General features: G+C 38.5%; 1 protein-coding gene across 1 annotated transcript in view; it reads left to right on the forward strand.

The window, feature by feature from the left end:
* The window catches only part of AKAP11 (A kinase (PRKA) anchor protein 11), a 64,093-nt gene that overhangs the window by 35,620 nt on the left and 10,392 nt on the right, over positions 1–18,081 (forward strand). Inside the window, exons 3-7 of the mRNA XM_006837678.1 lie at positions 279–326; positions 1,703–1,837; positions 3,139–3,406; positions 3,936–8,397; positions 13,628–13,783. Of these exons, the coding sequence (XP_006837741.1) occupies positions 279–326; positions 1,703–1,837; positions 3,139–3,406; positions 3,936–8,397; positions 13,628–13,783 (5,069 nt within the window). The remainder of the gene's footprint in view (positions 1–278; positions 327–1,702; positions 1,838–3,138; positions 3,407–3,935; positions 8,398–13,627; positions 13,784–18,081) is intronic.

An 18,081-nucleotide genomic window follows, 5' to 3' on the forward strand; every position in this document is an offset into this window, starting at 1 on the left:
TGATTATATATTCCTGAGTGTTTTTGTGTATATCCCCCCCCCCCAAAAAAAAACAACAACAACAGACAGAGAGAATAGAAGCAAATACTGTTGAATGATGATACACAGAGGAGATTGTAATCATTGCAATGAAATGATGAGTGTAAAACTGATGTTCTCCTATGTAAACTAATCACTCAATTCACAATAAAAGCTTAAAAAAAAAAAAAGAAACAGGAAAAAAACAAAACAAAACTTGAGTCCTCAAATTAATGGAGTTTTATTTTTATTTTATTCAGGTCACATTTCTAGGTTTTAATGAAGAAGCAGATGCTGCTCATATACAGGTAAGATCAGTTTACTGAACTGAAGAGAATGATCAGAGACTATTTGGAGATTTTTGAGACTGAAAAACTTGCCATAGTAGCCTAAAATTTACACTAAACTCTTCTGGTATTTTTCCTGTTTAATTGAGGTCAATTTCTGAGTATGTTTTGGACGTTCTCACTTTTCTTCTTGTGTTTTCACTGGAGTCTTATAACCAAGGGCAGCTATATGTTAGAAGACCACAAAGGTCGCTTATCTGAGAAGGTTGCAGACCACAGGTTGACTTTATCTTCACTCTGTGTATAATAAAGGCAGTTAAGGTTTGATTTTTTAATTTAGATGGTTTCTGTAGCCCGGCCTCTACAGGGAGAAATCTCACATTTTTGATTGAGGTAGAGTGAAACTTAAAAGGTAATAATTAGCCAATATAAGACATTTCTCCTGTTTGCTTTAGGCAAATATTTACAAAGGAACTGATATTTGAGATTAGGATTAGCAAAGGCGAGTTTAGCAGTTATGTAAAGAGTGGTTGAAGCGTGAGTGTGTGTGGGTGATAGGCAGACTTCTGCCTTGTGCTGCTTCTTGCAGAATTCATCATTGCCTGTGCTTCCTTTTGTGGCATTAAGGAATCTTCTAGTAAAGAAAGAAATGACACAATTCAATTTTTACTGAGTAATTTAGTGATTACTAATGAAACTGCTCTGTGGCACGATTGTACTGTTGCTTGAAGGAAAGGGTTTGGACCAAAGGAACATATTGTTGAGAACATAAGGCTGGAAAGAGATATATTCCAAAGCGTTTCTCTAATAAATCCTCTAAGAATTACCGGAAAACCACGTTACTCTGCAAAAGATAGTACTGTAAAGGGGTCAAGGGTTAAAAAACTTCAGCTGTGTAAACTATTTACACAAAAAGGGCAGGCAAAAATAGCAACAGAAAACAGTTTATTTTTCCTTTGCATCTTTATCAAATTTTTATTTCAAGGCTTACTTAGTACAATACCATGGAGAGGAAAGGCAGAATCATGGGTTTGTATTTTAGAAATCTGAAACTTAAGCACTGAAGAAGCATATTGGCAAGAATCCTGTATGAAAAATTCCAAAATTTAACCTGTGAACTGTAGGTTGACATTTGTTAAACATACTTAATTGTCTAATTGTCATAAATGTGGGAGGTACAATTTAGAATATTTTTAATTGCTTGGTTTCTGTATGTTGAAGGGCTACAGGACTATTTAGTATTGAAATATAAATATTTTCTGTTCTTTAAAAGTATAAGTTGAATATATTAACTATGAATCAGGAAAATGGTTAACCAGTTGACTTGTGATATTTGCATAGGGTCTACATTATAAGAATCTTAGAGTGTCATTTATTGTGTTGTTATTTTAAATTAGGATTTAGCGGCAGTTTCTTTGGAACTTCCAGATCTTCTGAATTCACTTCACTTCTGCAGTCTAAATGAAAATGAAATTATATGTCTGAAGGATATAAAAAAATCATCAGAAATAAACAGTGGTTCTCGGAATCAGGTAGTATTTTTTAAAAGATCATTTCTAATGAGTTTTTCAGGGCAAATTTTATAATGGTCCAGAGTATTAAACTTTTAAATGCTTGAATTAAATTTCTTTTCTTTCTTTCTTTATTAAATGCTATCTCAGTTAAATATTCATAAGAATCCTAACTCACAAGGCATTGAAATTATTGAAGGATAGAATCATTTTGGTTATAGCTTATAAATTAGATTTTCTGCATATGGAGTTGCATAAATGATGTGAAAATACATATTAATTTATTTTCTTCAGAAAATTCATTATTTCTGAATTTCGATCTTTGCATAAGCTATAGAGACTTTTCCTTTTTATGGCCATTCTCACATTTATGACAATATATTGTGCTTTAAAGAATGTACTTCCACTAGTTTTCACATTAAGAAAAATCTCATAATGTGAACATCCAATGTTCCATTGTTTCAGACAGTTATTTTATAACATCCAGCTTTTGCTTGTTTGCTAATTATGCATTAGATAAAAATTATTTGCATTTTAGGAGGTAAAACATTTACAAATTGGCCTTCAGGTCCCAATGTAGCATCATTTATTCCAGGTTTAAGAGACACTGCATTCTCTACAAGAGCTATAGGTGGAAGTAGAATTGCTTGCCTTATATCCTTCATTTTGTTCTTTAAAAAAAAAAAAGTATCATATTCATTCATCTTTACTGTTCTCTGTTTGTTAGGATTTAAGATGTGATTAGTTGTTAAATATATTTTTTAGGTTTTTTAAATTAAATACTTTTTCAACATTTGCATTTTTAAGATACTATGTGTAGGGAAAAAAAAAAACCTGTTGATTTTTTTAGGTAAAAGGAGGGACAGTTCTTTTATTATTGTAGGAGAGTCCAGTACTAGTACTTACCCTACAGCAACAGCAGGGATCCTTTAAAAAGAAAATGTTGTTGTTGTTACGTGCCATGTAATTGGTTCTGACTCACCCTCTGTAGGCTTTTCAAGGAGCGGCAGGTGGGTTTGAACCACTGACCGTGTGGTTAGCAGTCCAGTGCTTTTCCTACAGGACCATACCAGGACTCCCCCAAAAGATAGGCTGGGTGGCACTTGATACATGTGTCTGAGAAAGAGATTGGGAAAGGGAGTGAAAGATGTTGGAGAGGAAGGATGAAGACCTTAATTAAACTCTACAAAGCCAGGGAGATTTTTGCGATTCATGCCTTTCCTGTGTTTTTCTAAGGTTGTCATATATCGAGGCTTTAGTTCTTGATAGTGCTTAATATTTGAAACTGAAATTGTTTTCTACCATCTGTCATCTTCCCCAAGAGTCATCCTTCTGGAATGCTTTGCGTCATGAGAGTGTCACCCACATTTGTACCAAGACTCAGAATCGATTTTATATTCAGTCTGCTAAGTAAATATGCGACTGGGATAAGATATACCCTGGAAACATGCTTGCATCACAAGGGCCAACTTGAGACCACCTATGGAGACGATGACGACACCAGCCAGTCCGTGTCTTCCATAGAGGACGACTTTGTCACTGCTTTTGAACACTTAGAGGAAGATGAGACTTCAAAGCCATATAATGATGGTTCGTTTTCTATCAAGCATTTTCTTGAAATGGGGGTTGGAAGTTTAATAAAGTTCACATTTGAAAATTTTAAGGCAGATTTGTTCAATTAAGATTAATTTTGAAATGTGATGCTGTTTGAGCATTTTAACATTTTTTTTCTGCTTGAGGAATTAATTTTGTTGTTGCTGTTTTTAAGTTTATCATTACCTAGTTTTTAGTTTTGCTATTTCTGTTTGTTCTGAGGTGTGCCACCTAAGCACTGTCTATTCCATTAACTTAAGTGTCTGCTCTGAGTTTGAGAAGAATGAGCTGAAAGAGAAAGGTTCAGAACAACATGCTGAACATACCAATACACCATACATCCCCAAGACTTAGGAGAGAATTAAAATTATTTTAGTTAAGAAGTGTATTTGCTTCCAAATGTGAATTGGGATGAATCTACTCAGCAGTGTAGTTTAGAAAACTTATAGTTATCTCATGTTTTTAAAGTCATTTTACTGATTTAAGTTAATTTATAAAAATTCAATGATTTTACCCTTTTCTTTAGGAATCAGCATTTCTGCATTAAGGGGCCAGTGTGATGCTGCTTCACAGACTAATTCTGGGCACCAGTTGGGAGCCCAGGATCTAAGGCTTCTGGTGAGCTCTGGGCAGCAGTCATTGGCTAAACCCTCAACTTCCCTAGTAAATATCCTGGGACACAAAGAGCTACCTTCTGTGAAAGTGTCAGTCACAACCTCAATTTCTGAGCCTTGGATCCAAAGGAGTTTCTATAGGTCTACTAATGCTTCAGATAAAGGTAGTGAAGTACAGAAAATGGTTTTTTCTTCTACTCCTGCATATTCTTCTGAGTCAGAATGCTCCAGTCCAAGTCCTGTTATTTTCTTGGACGAAGAGGGATATCAAAAAAGTTTAAAAGCAAAACTCGAGCTTCCTAAAATCCCTGTGATGAAAGATGATATAGAGGATTCAGATTCAGAAGTAAGCGAGTTCTTTGACAGTTTTGATCAGTTTGATGAACTAGAACAGACTTTAGAAACGTCTTGTCTGTTTACCAAAGGGAAGCCTTCGCAGAAGAAAGGGCAGAAACATGAAAAATCTTGTTCTGTAACCACTACAATGAATCCTCAAAAGTTCAAGTTCAGTTGTCCAGCTCTGCCAGCTAATGTTCGAAAACCAACTCCACGGAAACCAGAGTCCCCATACAGTAACCTGTGTGACGCTCCAGAGTCTCCTCGCCCGGTGCAGGCATCTGGGGAAGACAGTGGCTTGTTTAGCCCCATTCGGTCCTCTGCTTTCAGTCCTCCTGGAGGCTGTACTACTGCTGACTGTGTTTGCCAAGCGCATATTGGTGGAGATGGGGTTCATGAAAACCACGATTCAATTTATTATGCTTATGAGGATTATGCAAATCGTGTTTCATGCAAACTACTCGATTCAGTTCTTCATACCCCGCATACTAATGCATTATCAGACAGTGATAGCAACAAAAGCGGAGACTATAAAACAGTAGCTCTGAAGCTTGGGAACCTTGATCAAAACAACAAATCTAACAATAAGTCCTTTAGCATTCAGAAATTTGCAGCAGATCTTGTGGAAAAAAGTTTTGGCAGTGCATTCAAAGACTTACAGAAAGGTGTCTCTTCCTGTACCAATGCCTTGTGCCACTTAGCTCTCAAATTGACATCATCCATTTTTCACATGGCATTTAATGAACTGAAACGACAGCATGCATTTTCCCTGAAAGAGCATGCCATTGGGGGCCTGGCGAACTTCCTGGTGAGTGAAGCTTTATCCAATGCTTTCACAGATTTGCAGTATGTCAAGAAGCAGATCTTCACCAACACAGTGGCTCGGTTTGCTGCAGATCTTGCTGAAGAGCTGATTTTCGAAGGCGTCATGGAAGTGTACCAGTTTTCGTATCCTCCCACACCTGCACCTCCACAGTGTCAGAGGCTTGACTTCGAAGATGAAGTAGTGAAGTCATATGCAAAAGATTTGTCTGAATCTGTCATACAGGAAGCCTTCATTGAGCTCTCACAAGTTGATGTGACTTTCACAACAAAAGCAGCAGTTAGTGTTTCTACAGATAACATAAAGCATGTGAGTGCAGAAAATGTAGCGCCATCAACACAGACCTTCACCTTTTCCCCGACTTTTAACAATCAAGCATTTATGGTGGCAAAGCCAGGGCAGGAATATAAAAAAGATTACACAATACAGCAGGCTTTGTTTTGTACTTCTGGAATTGTCACTTCTATACCCGTACCCTTGGCTGGAAGTGCCCTTCTCCCATATCATATTTCCTCTGATATGAATCAGAGACAGTCTCCTCTGTCATCTGATGATAGTAGTTCAGGTGGTGACTCTGCCCAAACTGGTGTGACCATGCACAACAAAGAAGGGGAAGTAGCGTGTTTCAGAAATGTTTGTCTACCTTCAGATTCAGAACACAATCAGAGCAACCAGAATGATTTCAGACCAACACATGATGATGCTGAAATACAAAATTATTCAAAACTGACAATCGAGCCTGCAATTGTTAGCAACTTTTCTGCAGCCATGGTACATACAATCGTCAGTGAAACTTTTGAGTCTGTGAAGTCAAGCAGAGCTACAAAGACAGTCGAGCACACAGGCTGTTTCACGAAAGCAGTAGAGGGCAAAGGCCTTCCTTTCCACCATGATCCACCAGCACTGCAGCAGGACGATGCCAGCTCTGAGGACATGTTTGCTGACCGATTATCTCAATTGATTATTCAACATTCCATAGACAAAAGCAAGTCAGTGACTGTAAACATAGATAAAAACGCGGTGAACAAGGAAAGCTTGCCTGTTCCTGGAGAAGAGTCACACTTAACCTTGGAAAAGTTCCCCAAAGTTGTTGACGCTCAGGATCGTTATGCACTTTCAGGAGGAAAGGATGGTGCTGTAGAACATAAAGACCCCATGGAGCATGGGTTTCCTACAGTACCATGTCCTGCCACAGCTGCCCAAAACTCCAACTTGAAGGAATGTGCCAAGGAAAAGCCAGTAAAGCATAGTTTGAATAATGCTGTGCTTGAGTCCTTGTCTTTTGGACAAGAAAGCCCGTGTCCTCATTCCCATGCTGTCATATCTACAGTGCTTACCTGTGTAGGTGGTTTGCATGTGGACGATAAACAGAAAATCACAGATGGAAATGTCATACCTGAAACGCCGCCGTCAACTCCTCTAGTACCATCCCAGACTAGTTCCGAATGGGATATCAAGAAGTTAACCAAGAAGCTCAAGGGAGAACTAGCCAAGGAATTTGCACCTGCTACCCCACCTTCTACACCTCACAACCCATCTGTTGGTAGTTTGTCTGAAAATGAACAAAATGCTATAGAGAAAGAAGAGTTTATGCTAAAGCTCATGAGGTCTCTCTCAGAAGAAGTTGAAAGTAGCGAAGGTGAAGAGCACCCCAAAGTGGAAGTGAAGCCAGAGGACTCGGGGAAGAGAGTTCAGTTTGCAGAAGGCTTAGCTACTCACATAATTTCTCTTGCAACTGAAATGGCAGCTTCTCACTTAGATCACAAAGCATTTCAAGAACCCAAGGTTCAAAGCCCTTACTTAGATGGGCAAAGTCAAACAAATGTACCTCCTATTTTTTTAAGTCACTCCGATGAAACTGTCCAAGCGTTATGGAATTTTGCAGGTGATATGGCGGCGGAAGTGATTACAGATGCTCAAAAAATGGCAAAACTTAAAAGTTATGGGCTTTCCAAGCAAAGGAAGAACAGTTGTTATTCTGATGGTTTCTGTTTCAAAAGAGGTGACCAACTTGATATAGAGGCTGTAGTGCATCAACAGGAAGTGGACCCGTTTGTTTTTTCCTTACCACTGAACACATGTATGTCAGGTCTGACCTATAAGTATCCCAGCTGTGAAAGTGTGACAGACGAATATGCAGGTCACATCATTCAAATCCTAAAGCAAGAAGGTGGGAATCATGAGTTAATAATGGATCAGTATGCCAATAGACTTGCTTATAGGTCTGTGAAATCAGGATTACAAGAAGCAGCTAAGACAGCCAAAACCAAGTGCCACTCAAAAATGCTGCCTGTGCAAGACTCACCAGAGAAAACCAAGAAAGAGCTGTTAATGTTCTTAAATAAAGAGCACCATCAGGAAGTAGATAAAAAAAGACAAAGTAAAAGGAAGGCAGGTTACTTTTGTAAAAATCAGAGTTGTGAAAGGACACAGGAAGTGTACAGAAATGAATACTCCGAACTGTATAGCTTTTCGGACTCTCTTGCTCACAGCATAACAAAAGATGTTCAAAAAGAGCTAGCAATGTTTACAGTTGGCTTGCCAAAATCCTTAACAGATTCTTGCCTTTATGAAAAAGCTGGAGGCAATGTAGATCCTGAATCTCAAGTGGAAACAGAATTTCCTACACCTCTTCAGCCTTCCTCACAAAATCACAGATTTTACCACAGTATTGGCAGCTTAAATGAATTTGGTTGTGGAGAAAATGTCGTTCAAGCTATAGAACAGTATGCTAAAAGAGTAGTGAATGACACCTTAGAACGAACTTTAGAGTCTGCATTTTTGCAAGGTTCTGAGACCACAGAATCAACAGATAGGATGACTTATGCAGAGAAATTGTCACCTCTTGTCAGTCAAGCTTGCAGGTACTGTAATCTTAAAGGGCTCCACGATTGCACTGGAAATGCATCTCAGCACTTTTACAGACAGGATGCAGTTGCTAGTGGTAAGCCAGTTTCAAATTCAAAATACAGCAGCATCTACCAGAATTCTCGAATTTTTCGTCTTGATGTTCCTGAAGTCCATGTTAATTTTGATAAGAAGACAGTGCTTGCTGAGAAGATTGTTGCTGAAGCTATTGAAAAAGCAGAGAGAGAACTGAGCAATACCAGTTTGGCAGCGGATAGTGGCATTGGACAAGATGGCGTTAGCTTTGCTGAAAGCCTCACTACCGAAGTCATGGCGTCAGCTATGATGAATATTGGACATGCTAGCAGGTAAGTTTCAAATTTCTTTTGGAACTTACTGAGAAAATGAAACGTATACTTTACCATATACTAATTTCTGTTCAGAAATTAGCCCTAAATTAACAAAAAATGTCCTTGTTTATTGTCTCAAAGGAGCCCTGTTGGTGTTGTTAGTATATGTTGGGCTTCCAACCCACCAGCTGCTCTGAGTGAGAAAGATGAGGTGTTGTCTACTCCCATAGGATTTACAGTTTTGGAAACCTTCTATAGGGTCGCTGTGAGTTGGAATTGATAGTCTGTCGAGTTTATTTTGTTTCACATCCTACACGGGGCTTTTATGTACGTTGTCTCCTGTTTCCACAATGATCTTTTGGAGGGAAGTTTTTATCCATTTACATAGCTAGAACATAAGACTGAAAGAATCAACAATTTTCCCAAGTTCACATAGCTCTGAAGTAGGTGGAGTCGAATAAAAAAAATGGGGAGCATTTTAGACAACAAATGTTATATAAATGTGTCATCAGCATTTTGATATCTTTTATTTCTTTTTCCCTTTTTGTCCAGTTGCTCTGACAACTTCCAGTCCTGTGTTGAATAGAAATGGTGAAAGTATTTTTAAAAATCTTCTTTACGTTCTTGAGAGAAACACTTTGAGTCTTTCACCATTGAGAGATAAAAAGTTTTGCTGCTGTTCTAGGTCATACATGCAAGGGCTTATTCCAAACAAAAGTGTTTAAAAATGTCTCTGTGATCAGTAGCTGGCTGCAGACAAGTTCTCTCAGTAATATACTTGTCTTAGGCTCCTTGTAGAACGTATTCAGAAAATGGTCAGCCAGAACTGTGGCTTCCAAGGGGATCTATTGGGCAGAGAAGTCAGCTCAGAAAGTTATGGAGACTGTGGATTGGTAGATTTTCTTATAAAAGTCAGCTCAGAAAGTTATGGAGACTGAACTTGATAGATTTTCTTAAGGGACAAAGGCCAATCACAGGGGCTTATTAGAAAGAAGTTTTAAGAAAATTAAAAATTGCGTTGGTGAGAAAAAGGCCAGGAAAGTTGCACCTAGGTATTTTTGTTGTTGTTATTGTTAAATGCTGTCGAGTTGGTTCCGACCCATAGCGACCCTGTATAGGGTTTCCGAGGAGCAGCTGGTGAGCTTGAACCACTGACCTTGCAGTTGAAATGGCTTTGCAATCTGGTGCATTAACTCACAGAGCCACACCAGCGATTCATGCGCTCATTCTTTGAGGGTAGTAAGGCTGTCCTATGTGAATTTCATTAGAAAACTTCACACCGTCCACTCTTCACCTCTAATCTTGCTGCTTCAAACTTCTTGCTCCCCAAAACTCAAAGATTGAAAAGGAGCACAATTTGTGTCCCAAACAACCGTTTTGATATGATGTAAATCGAAGAATGTGAAATTATTTGGGCGCAGTGGTCAGAGACAGAAACATCACTGTTAGAAGTAAACTGTTGTTGCTGTTAAGTGCCGTTGAGTTGGTTCTGACCCATAGTGACCCTGAATAGGGAGTGGTTGGTGAGCTTGAACCACCACCTTGCAGTTCAAACTGACCTTGTAGTTTAAACTGACTGTGGTCCAGCCCATTAACCCACAATGCCACAGTATTTAAAAAATTCGTGGAAAATTGAATGAAAAGATAACGGATCTTTTTCCACAAGCTTTTTGAAGCCCCCTTATATAGACCTAGCTGGAGGGAGGCTATATTGAAAAACAGTAACTTCACGTTTTGTTATTTTTGTTTATAAAGGTTTCTGTGATTTTGTTGGAATGCTTTTCAACGTACCCTTGTATGGCTTTTATCATAGTGAGGAAATTTCTTTTTAATCCTACTTTATCGAGCGTGTTTTATGAAAGACTGTGGGATACTATTCTAGCTTTTCTGCATCAATTGGAATCATTATTTTTTCCTTCTTTCTTTTAGGGTGATATATTACATTAATTGATTTGTTATTGTTGAACTATGCTTGCATTCTTTGGATATATTCCCTTTCTTGTTAAGTGCTGGCAAGTCACTTCTGACTCATAATGGTCCCGCATAGGGTTTCTGAGCAGCGGCTGGTGGATTTGAGCCACCTACCTTACAGTTAGCAGTCCAGTGCTTATCCTACAGCACCACACCAAGGATCCATATTCCCCTTAGTCACAATACATAACCTTTTTAATATGCTGTATTTTGGTTTGCTAGTGTTTTGTTGAAGATAGTCATAAGGCATATTGGTCGATAGTTTTCTAATTCTGTCTTTGGCTTTGGTATGAAGGTAATGTCTGTGATAAATTTCAGTGCTCATAGATAGAGTTTTATTGGATCATGGTCACTCATTCACTTAGACGTTTACTGCAGCAGCTTTTCTGCTACAGTAGCAGAACTGAGCAGTTACAACTGAGATAAGCTGGCCTGAGAGCCGATAACATTTACCATCTTAAAGAAAATGTTTGTGAGCCTCTGTCCTAGAGCTACATTTTCTTTATTCATTATTGCACACGGATTCCTAGTACAATGACAGACACATGGTTAAAATGTTCAAATGAGTAAATGGTAGTTAAGACATGCTATAGTTAAAGTAGGTTTCCTCACACAGACTATTGTAGCCATTTTATCATTTTCCTATGACTCTTCTCTAGTCTAGAATTACTCCAAGACACCATTCCCACTCCCTGCCTTTGCTGTTGATTCATCTCTTTTCTCACCTTGCCTTGCCTATCAGTGCAGTGTGACATTTATCAAGACTCATAGGATATTACCTTGCACTTTTCTTTTCTCCCTTTTTAAGAATTGTGCTGGAGTTCTGTTAGTGCTGATTATTAAGAGTTGACTCTAGTGTGTACAGTTTACTCTCACATTTTCTATCATCTAAAATTAAAACTGTGTTTCAGACTTTAAATAGGGTATTCATTCCAATGGGTAACTCAAAAGGCATTATTTGATTGTTGAAAAAAGTGCTGTTTTCTTGTAAATGTTTCATTCATGAAAGCACTCTGGACTCCTAACCACAAAGTTGGTGGTTCAAACCCACCAGCCACTCCTCAGAAACCCTATTACAGGGTCATTATGAGTTGGAACCAATTCCATGGCACTTAACAACAACAAAATGTACAGACAGTGACATATATGAATGTCAGCATGGAAAAATATATGATAGTGCATTTAGATATCTCAACATCTGAACTGTGTTTTGAGCTGTCCTTTCTACATAAGAATAACGTAGTGACCCCTATAAACTCTTCCCTGGAATCCACCCAGTGGGTCATTTCAACCAAAAAAACCCAATTAAACTATGATACATATCAGGAAAATTTTTCATATGAAAATAAAAAGGAACAAAGTAATGTCCTGGTGTGGGACTGTAGAGTAAGCACTGGACTGCGAACCACAAGGGTGGCAGCTCAAACCCTCCAGCTCCTACTTGGAAATCCTATGCAGGGTTGCTATGAGTCGGAACCAACTCGACACACAGCAGTAACAGGGCTGTATTATGATTCAAGGAGTCCTGGTGTGGTGCTGTGGGTTAATGCGCCAGACTGCAAAGCCATTTGAACTACAAGGTCAGCAGTTCAAGCTCACCAGCCACTCCTTGGAAACCCTATACAGGGTTGCTATGGGTTGGAACCGACTTGACAGCACTTAACAACAACAACAACAAGTAGGATTCAAGGCTACAGTGTGTGTGTCTCTGGGAAGCCCAATATAATTTTGATTACTATACTTTAAATACAGAATGAGAATAATACAAAAGAAAGGCATTTCTAGGCACTGAATTTACAGAAGTGGATAAAGCATACAAAAATCTACGTTCTCTTGGAGCTGTAAACAAGTAAGTAAAATATATAGCATGTCACATGGTGACAAATGCTTTACAGGTAAAATACAGCAAGGAAAGGGGTTAGAGGGTGTTAAGGAGCTCTGGTAGCGTGATCACAAGTCGGGCGGCTAACCTCATGGTTAGCGGTTCAAAACTACCAGCCGTTTCACAGGGGAAATATGAAGCTTTCTGTTCCTGTATAAAGATTTGCAGCCTGGGAAACCTGATGCCAGAGTCACTGTGAATCGGAACCAACTCCACAGCACACCACCAGCACCACCATAGTCGGGTGATGGATGGGGGAGAGGTTGAATTGGGGTATCAAGGGAATTATCACTGACTAACATTTTAGCCAAGAACCCAAGGTGAAGAGAGACTAAGTCAAGGGAATCTGAGCAAGGGGTAGGACTGGGGGAATTTGGGTTACTGCAAAGAGGCTGATGACAGGGGCCAGGCAGTATGTTGTTCTTTGTGTAGTTGGAAGGATTTGGACTCTTTGTTTTGTGAAAAGCTATTTGGAGATTTCGAGCACATGACTGACATTACCCGACTTGATGTTTACAAGTTCCACTTTAGAATAAAACATGGAGCGGAGGCAGTTAGAATAATAGAACAGTGAATGGACCTTTATGCAAAGATGGCATAAAACATGTAAATGTCTTTTTATTGAAAAAAAAAAATGAGAAGGGTTTTGATCATAGATAACATTCTTGAGGAGATTTGGTTGATCTGAATGACATAGCACATCAGGTGTGAAATTCAGAAAGTGGTCCCCTTTCATATTGATATGAGAAAGGACTGCTTTGCATGGAGTTCATGAAGTTAAGGAGTATGTTCTCCACATGTGGTTCCAGCTGAAATTATAACAGCTTTAAGGAGAATTTAGGTAAATGTTGCCCAGGGGGTGGAGACACACTGGATTAACAGGCATATAAATGTTGGTAGGTACCTTCACTAACTTTGAAATTAATATACTGTGCTGGAATGCCTTTTTGTTGTTGTTGTTGTTAAGTGCCATCGAGATGGTTCTGACTCATAGCGTCCCAGAACAGGGTTTCTGAGGAGTGGCTGGTGGGTTTGAACTACTGATCTTGTGATTAGTAGTCCAGTGCTGATCCTACAGCACCAGAAGTCTGTTGTTGTTGTTAAGTGCCGTTGAGTCGGTTCCGACACATAGCGACCCTGTACAGGATTTCCGAGGGTGTAAATCTTTACGGGAGTAGAAAGCCTCATCTTTCTCCCACGGAGCAGCTGGTAGTTTCGAACCGCTGACCTTAAAGTTCACAGCCTGATTCGTAACCACTACGCTACCAGAGCTGTTAGCAGGCACAAATAAAATAAAGGATTTAGATGGGTTACAGATTCTTATCATCAACTGATCATTTCATAATTCAGAATCCATGATTTTTACAGTTTAGATTCCCCCCCCCTGTTTTGTAGTTCAAAAGAAAAAGATGACTTTCAGTCAACTGAGTCATTTGGAAGCCAGCAGATGAATCTCAGTATTGGTGAAGACAGCACTGGCAGCTGGTCCAACTTAAGTTTTGAAGATGAACACCAGGACGAAAGCAGCAGTTTTCATCACCTAAGTGAAAGGTAACTGACATTTTGTTTATTCCTGTGGAGTTTAGTTTCTTACACTGCAGAATCAAGCAGTGAATTCACATTTGGTACTATGAGAAACACTTGAATTTGAATATCTGCGATTGTCTTTAAAATTTGTTTCATAATTCACAAAAGTGACATTTGTTAAATAAAGTAGAACTAGCTTTCTTTGAGTGTGCCATTAAGTAATTTGAAAAATACTGTGTATATTTGATTTTATACCCTTTAACCTTTTCCTGAGCTTTAAAGGAATTTTTCAGGAAAAAGGATTCTTCTCTGTTTTAAAGAGGATGCTTTTTTTTATCTTTTGTGGGTAAGAAAAAGTTGTTGTCTATAAAATGCATCAAGATGATCTTGTAAATTTTGTTAATATTAGCTCACAATCTTTTTTGTGGGGACTCTGTGTTGTACTGCTGTTCAAGAACAAAGTGACTTAAAAGATTTTATTTTTGAATGATTAGAAATACACAAATTATAAAACCACTAACTAACCTGTAAAGTAGGCGGCACTTACTTTATAGATAATTTTTTTAAACTATGCTAATAACAGCAGTCTTTGTAGACTATTGGCTTATTATGAAAAAATTGTTTCTGATATTCGTAATGGCATTTCTGAATAACCTATAAAATTTCATAAATGCTTTATGTGTATTAACTGATAATTAAAGTGGAGAAATACCATTCATTGTTGAATCTAGGGAGAGGCAAGCAGAATCAGCGTACTTCCAGTCTCAGGCTGGTATGTATGGCTCCTGTGGGAATCTTTGGGATTGGCTTACCAGGCTGGGGAGGTAAAAAGACAATTGTAAGTGGCAATGAAGTCGCATGAGGAAAGAAAATGGCTTTTCACCTATTAGAACATATCATCTCTGAGCGTTATGTTTGATGGCAGTATATCTTACAGTCCAGATTTGAAACGGCCGTGTTTGAAACTGGAAGTGGGACTTCATCACAAATCATAAGACCCTTGTGCAGATCTTTATCTAGAGTGGAAAGTAAACACTTTGTTTCTTCTTGGATCTTTAGAGAAACACAGAGGCTTCTTGGACTTGGGTGCAAGTTGTGTTTTAGGAAATCCAGGTGTTAGAACGGCACTACAGTTAAAGCCTCATGGCATTTCAAGGACTCAGAGCCAGTTAAACAATTCTCTGCAGGATGTCACCAAAGTTGATAAAAAGAAGGAGGAGCCTGCCAGACTCTGCCCTTGGTTTTACCTCTCTAGCATTCTTTTACCAGTTATGAAGACTACCCATTAACTGTGGATGACAAATAAGGCTGGAAAGATCATCTTGTTAATAATACTGAGGTTCAAAAGGGCCAGTCAGGTGGAGACTAAAATAATTGCATTTAACCTGGGTAAATGCATTTTGGAGTTCTGGTGTGACATTGTATGATTAGCACTGGACTGCTAACCGCAAGCTCTGTCTGTGGTTCAAACCCACAAGACGCTCCTCAGAAACTCTATGCAGGGTCGCTATGAGTTGGAACCGACTTGATGGCCCTAAACAACAATAAATGCGTTTAGATTGAGAAAATCACTTGAATTCAAGAGTGGGGGAAAGCTGACATTCTGTCAGAAAAAGAAGTGCAGTTTTAATTGGCCACAGTCCAGTGTGAGCTAACACATGATTGGTGGTAAGGTCTAGGCATTGCACCTGAGAGTGCAGGCTCATCCAGGGCTGGTGGTGTGCGTGCTTACTGCAGCTTCCAGGACCTCACCTACCAGTCAGGTCTGCATGTTGGATGAGTGCCGTACAGGTGGGTCGTAGCCGCACTTTAGGATCGGTTGCTCTACACCACTAAGTCTTTTGGTGGCATCTGCAGTACCTATTGCTCGTTTCTGAAGTTAAGGAACTTCAGAGTTGGGGACCCACCCTGCACTTGTGCTCTCAGTAGGAAGTGAGAACAAACAGTAACTTCTTTATATGGACATTCCCCAAAATATGTGTGAACCCCTGAGAAGTAATACAGTAGATAAGGTAAGAGGTGAGTCAGACTTAGAGAACTTTTGAGGTCATTTTTATGAAATGCATCAGAATTAATAGTCTTCATATGAGTGAGAGCCATAGAAAGTTTTAGTACTTGACTACCCCGCCTGTGAAGTTTTAAGTATGCTTGTTCTAGACACAGAAGATATGAAAAGGCAAAAAGAAAATGGTGGATGCAGGGCAGACAGTGTTAAAAAAATGCAACAGGAAGACAGTAATTAAATAGTTCCATTTTGTGCTAAAGTAGAGCGACCATACGCTGCGGTTTACCTGGGAATGTTGTTAGGTGCTGTCATGTCAGTCTGTACAACGGAATGGAACATTGGGAGGCTGCTTGCTATGGTGTTGGCTTAATTCTGCTGTTGATGTAATTATTGCCAACGATTTATTTTCAAAAAGTGCCCTGGTTGGATGAAAACTTATATGGTCACCCTTTTTAGATGTGACATTGTATAAACGATTTCAAATATGACGTTTTTTGCTACAAAAGGAATGGAGGAACAGGGTTAGATAAAAGGAGTTTTTAATTTTTACATTGTGTAAAATACATATATACACATACACACACACACACACACACACACACACACACGAAGTCCTGGTGTGGCTGTGGGTTAATGCACAAGAATACAAAGCCGTTTGAACTACAAGGTCTGTGATTCAAGCTCAGCAGTTGCTCCTTGGAAACCCTATACAGAACCAACTCAATGGATGTGCGTAACTTAACAACAACAACATATATATATATATATGTTTTCATATTCTCCTATACTTAGGTGATAGATTTTTATTAATTAAATGGAGGAGTCATTATTGTTATTAGACTATGGGTAAGGATTTAAACTTTGATATTCTTTTGTTAAGTAATATCTCAATCATTTTCTCTCTCTTGGGCTCCAGCTGTCTGTACCTTCTGTATTTTTTATATTTTCTCAATTTTGGTTTCTCTGACAACAGACTACGTGGGCAAAACCTTGCTTGTCTTGATGGTTTTAAAATAGAGTTGTATTTGTTTGACTATATTGCGGGTTCCACATCCACAGAATCAGCGAACTGCATATTGAAAATATTGGGAGAAAAAAAAATGCAATCTTGTGATCAAAGCAGTCCCTCAAAGGCTAAGAGGAGTGGACAGTGCTGTTTACATAATGTTTGCAATGTATTAGGTATTATAAGGAATCTAGAGATGACTTAAAGTATACAGAAAGATGTGCATAAGTTATATGTAAATAGTCTTCTTGTGGCACTGTAGGATAAGCATCAGACTGCTAACCACAAGGTCAGTGGTTTAACCCTAACAGTCATTCCTCTGAAACCCTCTATAGAGTCGCTGTGTGTTGGAAGCGTATGTTAAGCAGACATTCCTCAGTTTTAACTTTAATTCTCTAATACATTATGGTTTTCATTGCGATAGTTTGATAGTGCTAAGGGGAATATTAAGGCGCCCTTGTAGTGGGTTAAGCATTGGTCTGCTAACCACAAGGATGGCAGTTCAAAGCACTAGTGATTCTGAGAGAGAAAGATGAGGCTATCTGCTCCTGTAAAGATTTATAGCCTCAGAAACCCTATGGGGGTTACTGTGTTTTGGTGGTGGTAGCTGTGTGCTGTGGAGTCGGTTCTGACTCATAGCGAACCTGTACAGGGTTTCAGAGGCTGGAAATCTTTGGGTCCTATAAGTCGGATTGACTTGATGACAGTAGGTTTGTTTAAAAAAGTGAATTCAGATTTATAAATTGTTTGAGGTTGCATAGAAACTATTTAGAACTTTAAATGATCATCAAGTGTAGTGGGTTTGTTTCTTTTTTGGGTAATCTTCTGAACATTTAAAATGGTTTTATGTTCATTCATATTTTGGAACTGGAAATTTGAGTTTTGTAATTGCCTAGTCTTTACAACCTCATATTGGAAAATATAACTGCTTATCACTGCAAACTAATGTGCTTACTAATTATTTTAAAGGATAGAATTTTTTTTAAATTGCATGTTGAAGTAAAGTTTAGTCTGAAAATTTTATATTTAATTTTGTTTCTGAGCACAGTTGCTTTTTATTTATTGCTTTGCAGCAGTTTTAGAATGTGATTGCTTTCTTTGAGTGTTTTATCCATATAGCTCTTGCTTTTTACCTTTTTCTTTTGACTAGATAGTATAAAACTTACCTGTGGCATTAGTGACTGGCCAATGACACAAGTATAATTCTCACTTGAGCTTAACTCATTTTTGCTTTATTCTAAAAAATGTATGTATGTTATTGGCCACCTATTGAATCATCCATAGTATATGAAAGAAAAATCATTGCCAGAA

Source organism: Chrysochloris asiatica, unplaced genomic scaffold (genome assembly GCF_000296735.1).
Source record: "Chrysochloris asiatica unplaced genomic scaffold, ChrAsi1.0 scaffold00022, whole genome shotgun sequence".
In the NCBI taxonomy this organism is placed as follows: domain Eukaryota; kingdom Metazoa; phylum Chordata; class Mammalia; order Afrosoricida; family Chrysochloridae; genus Chrysochloris; species Chrysochloris asiatica.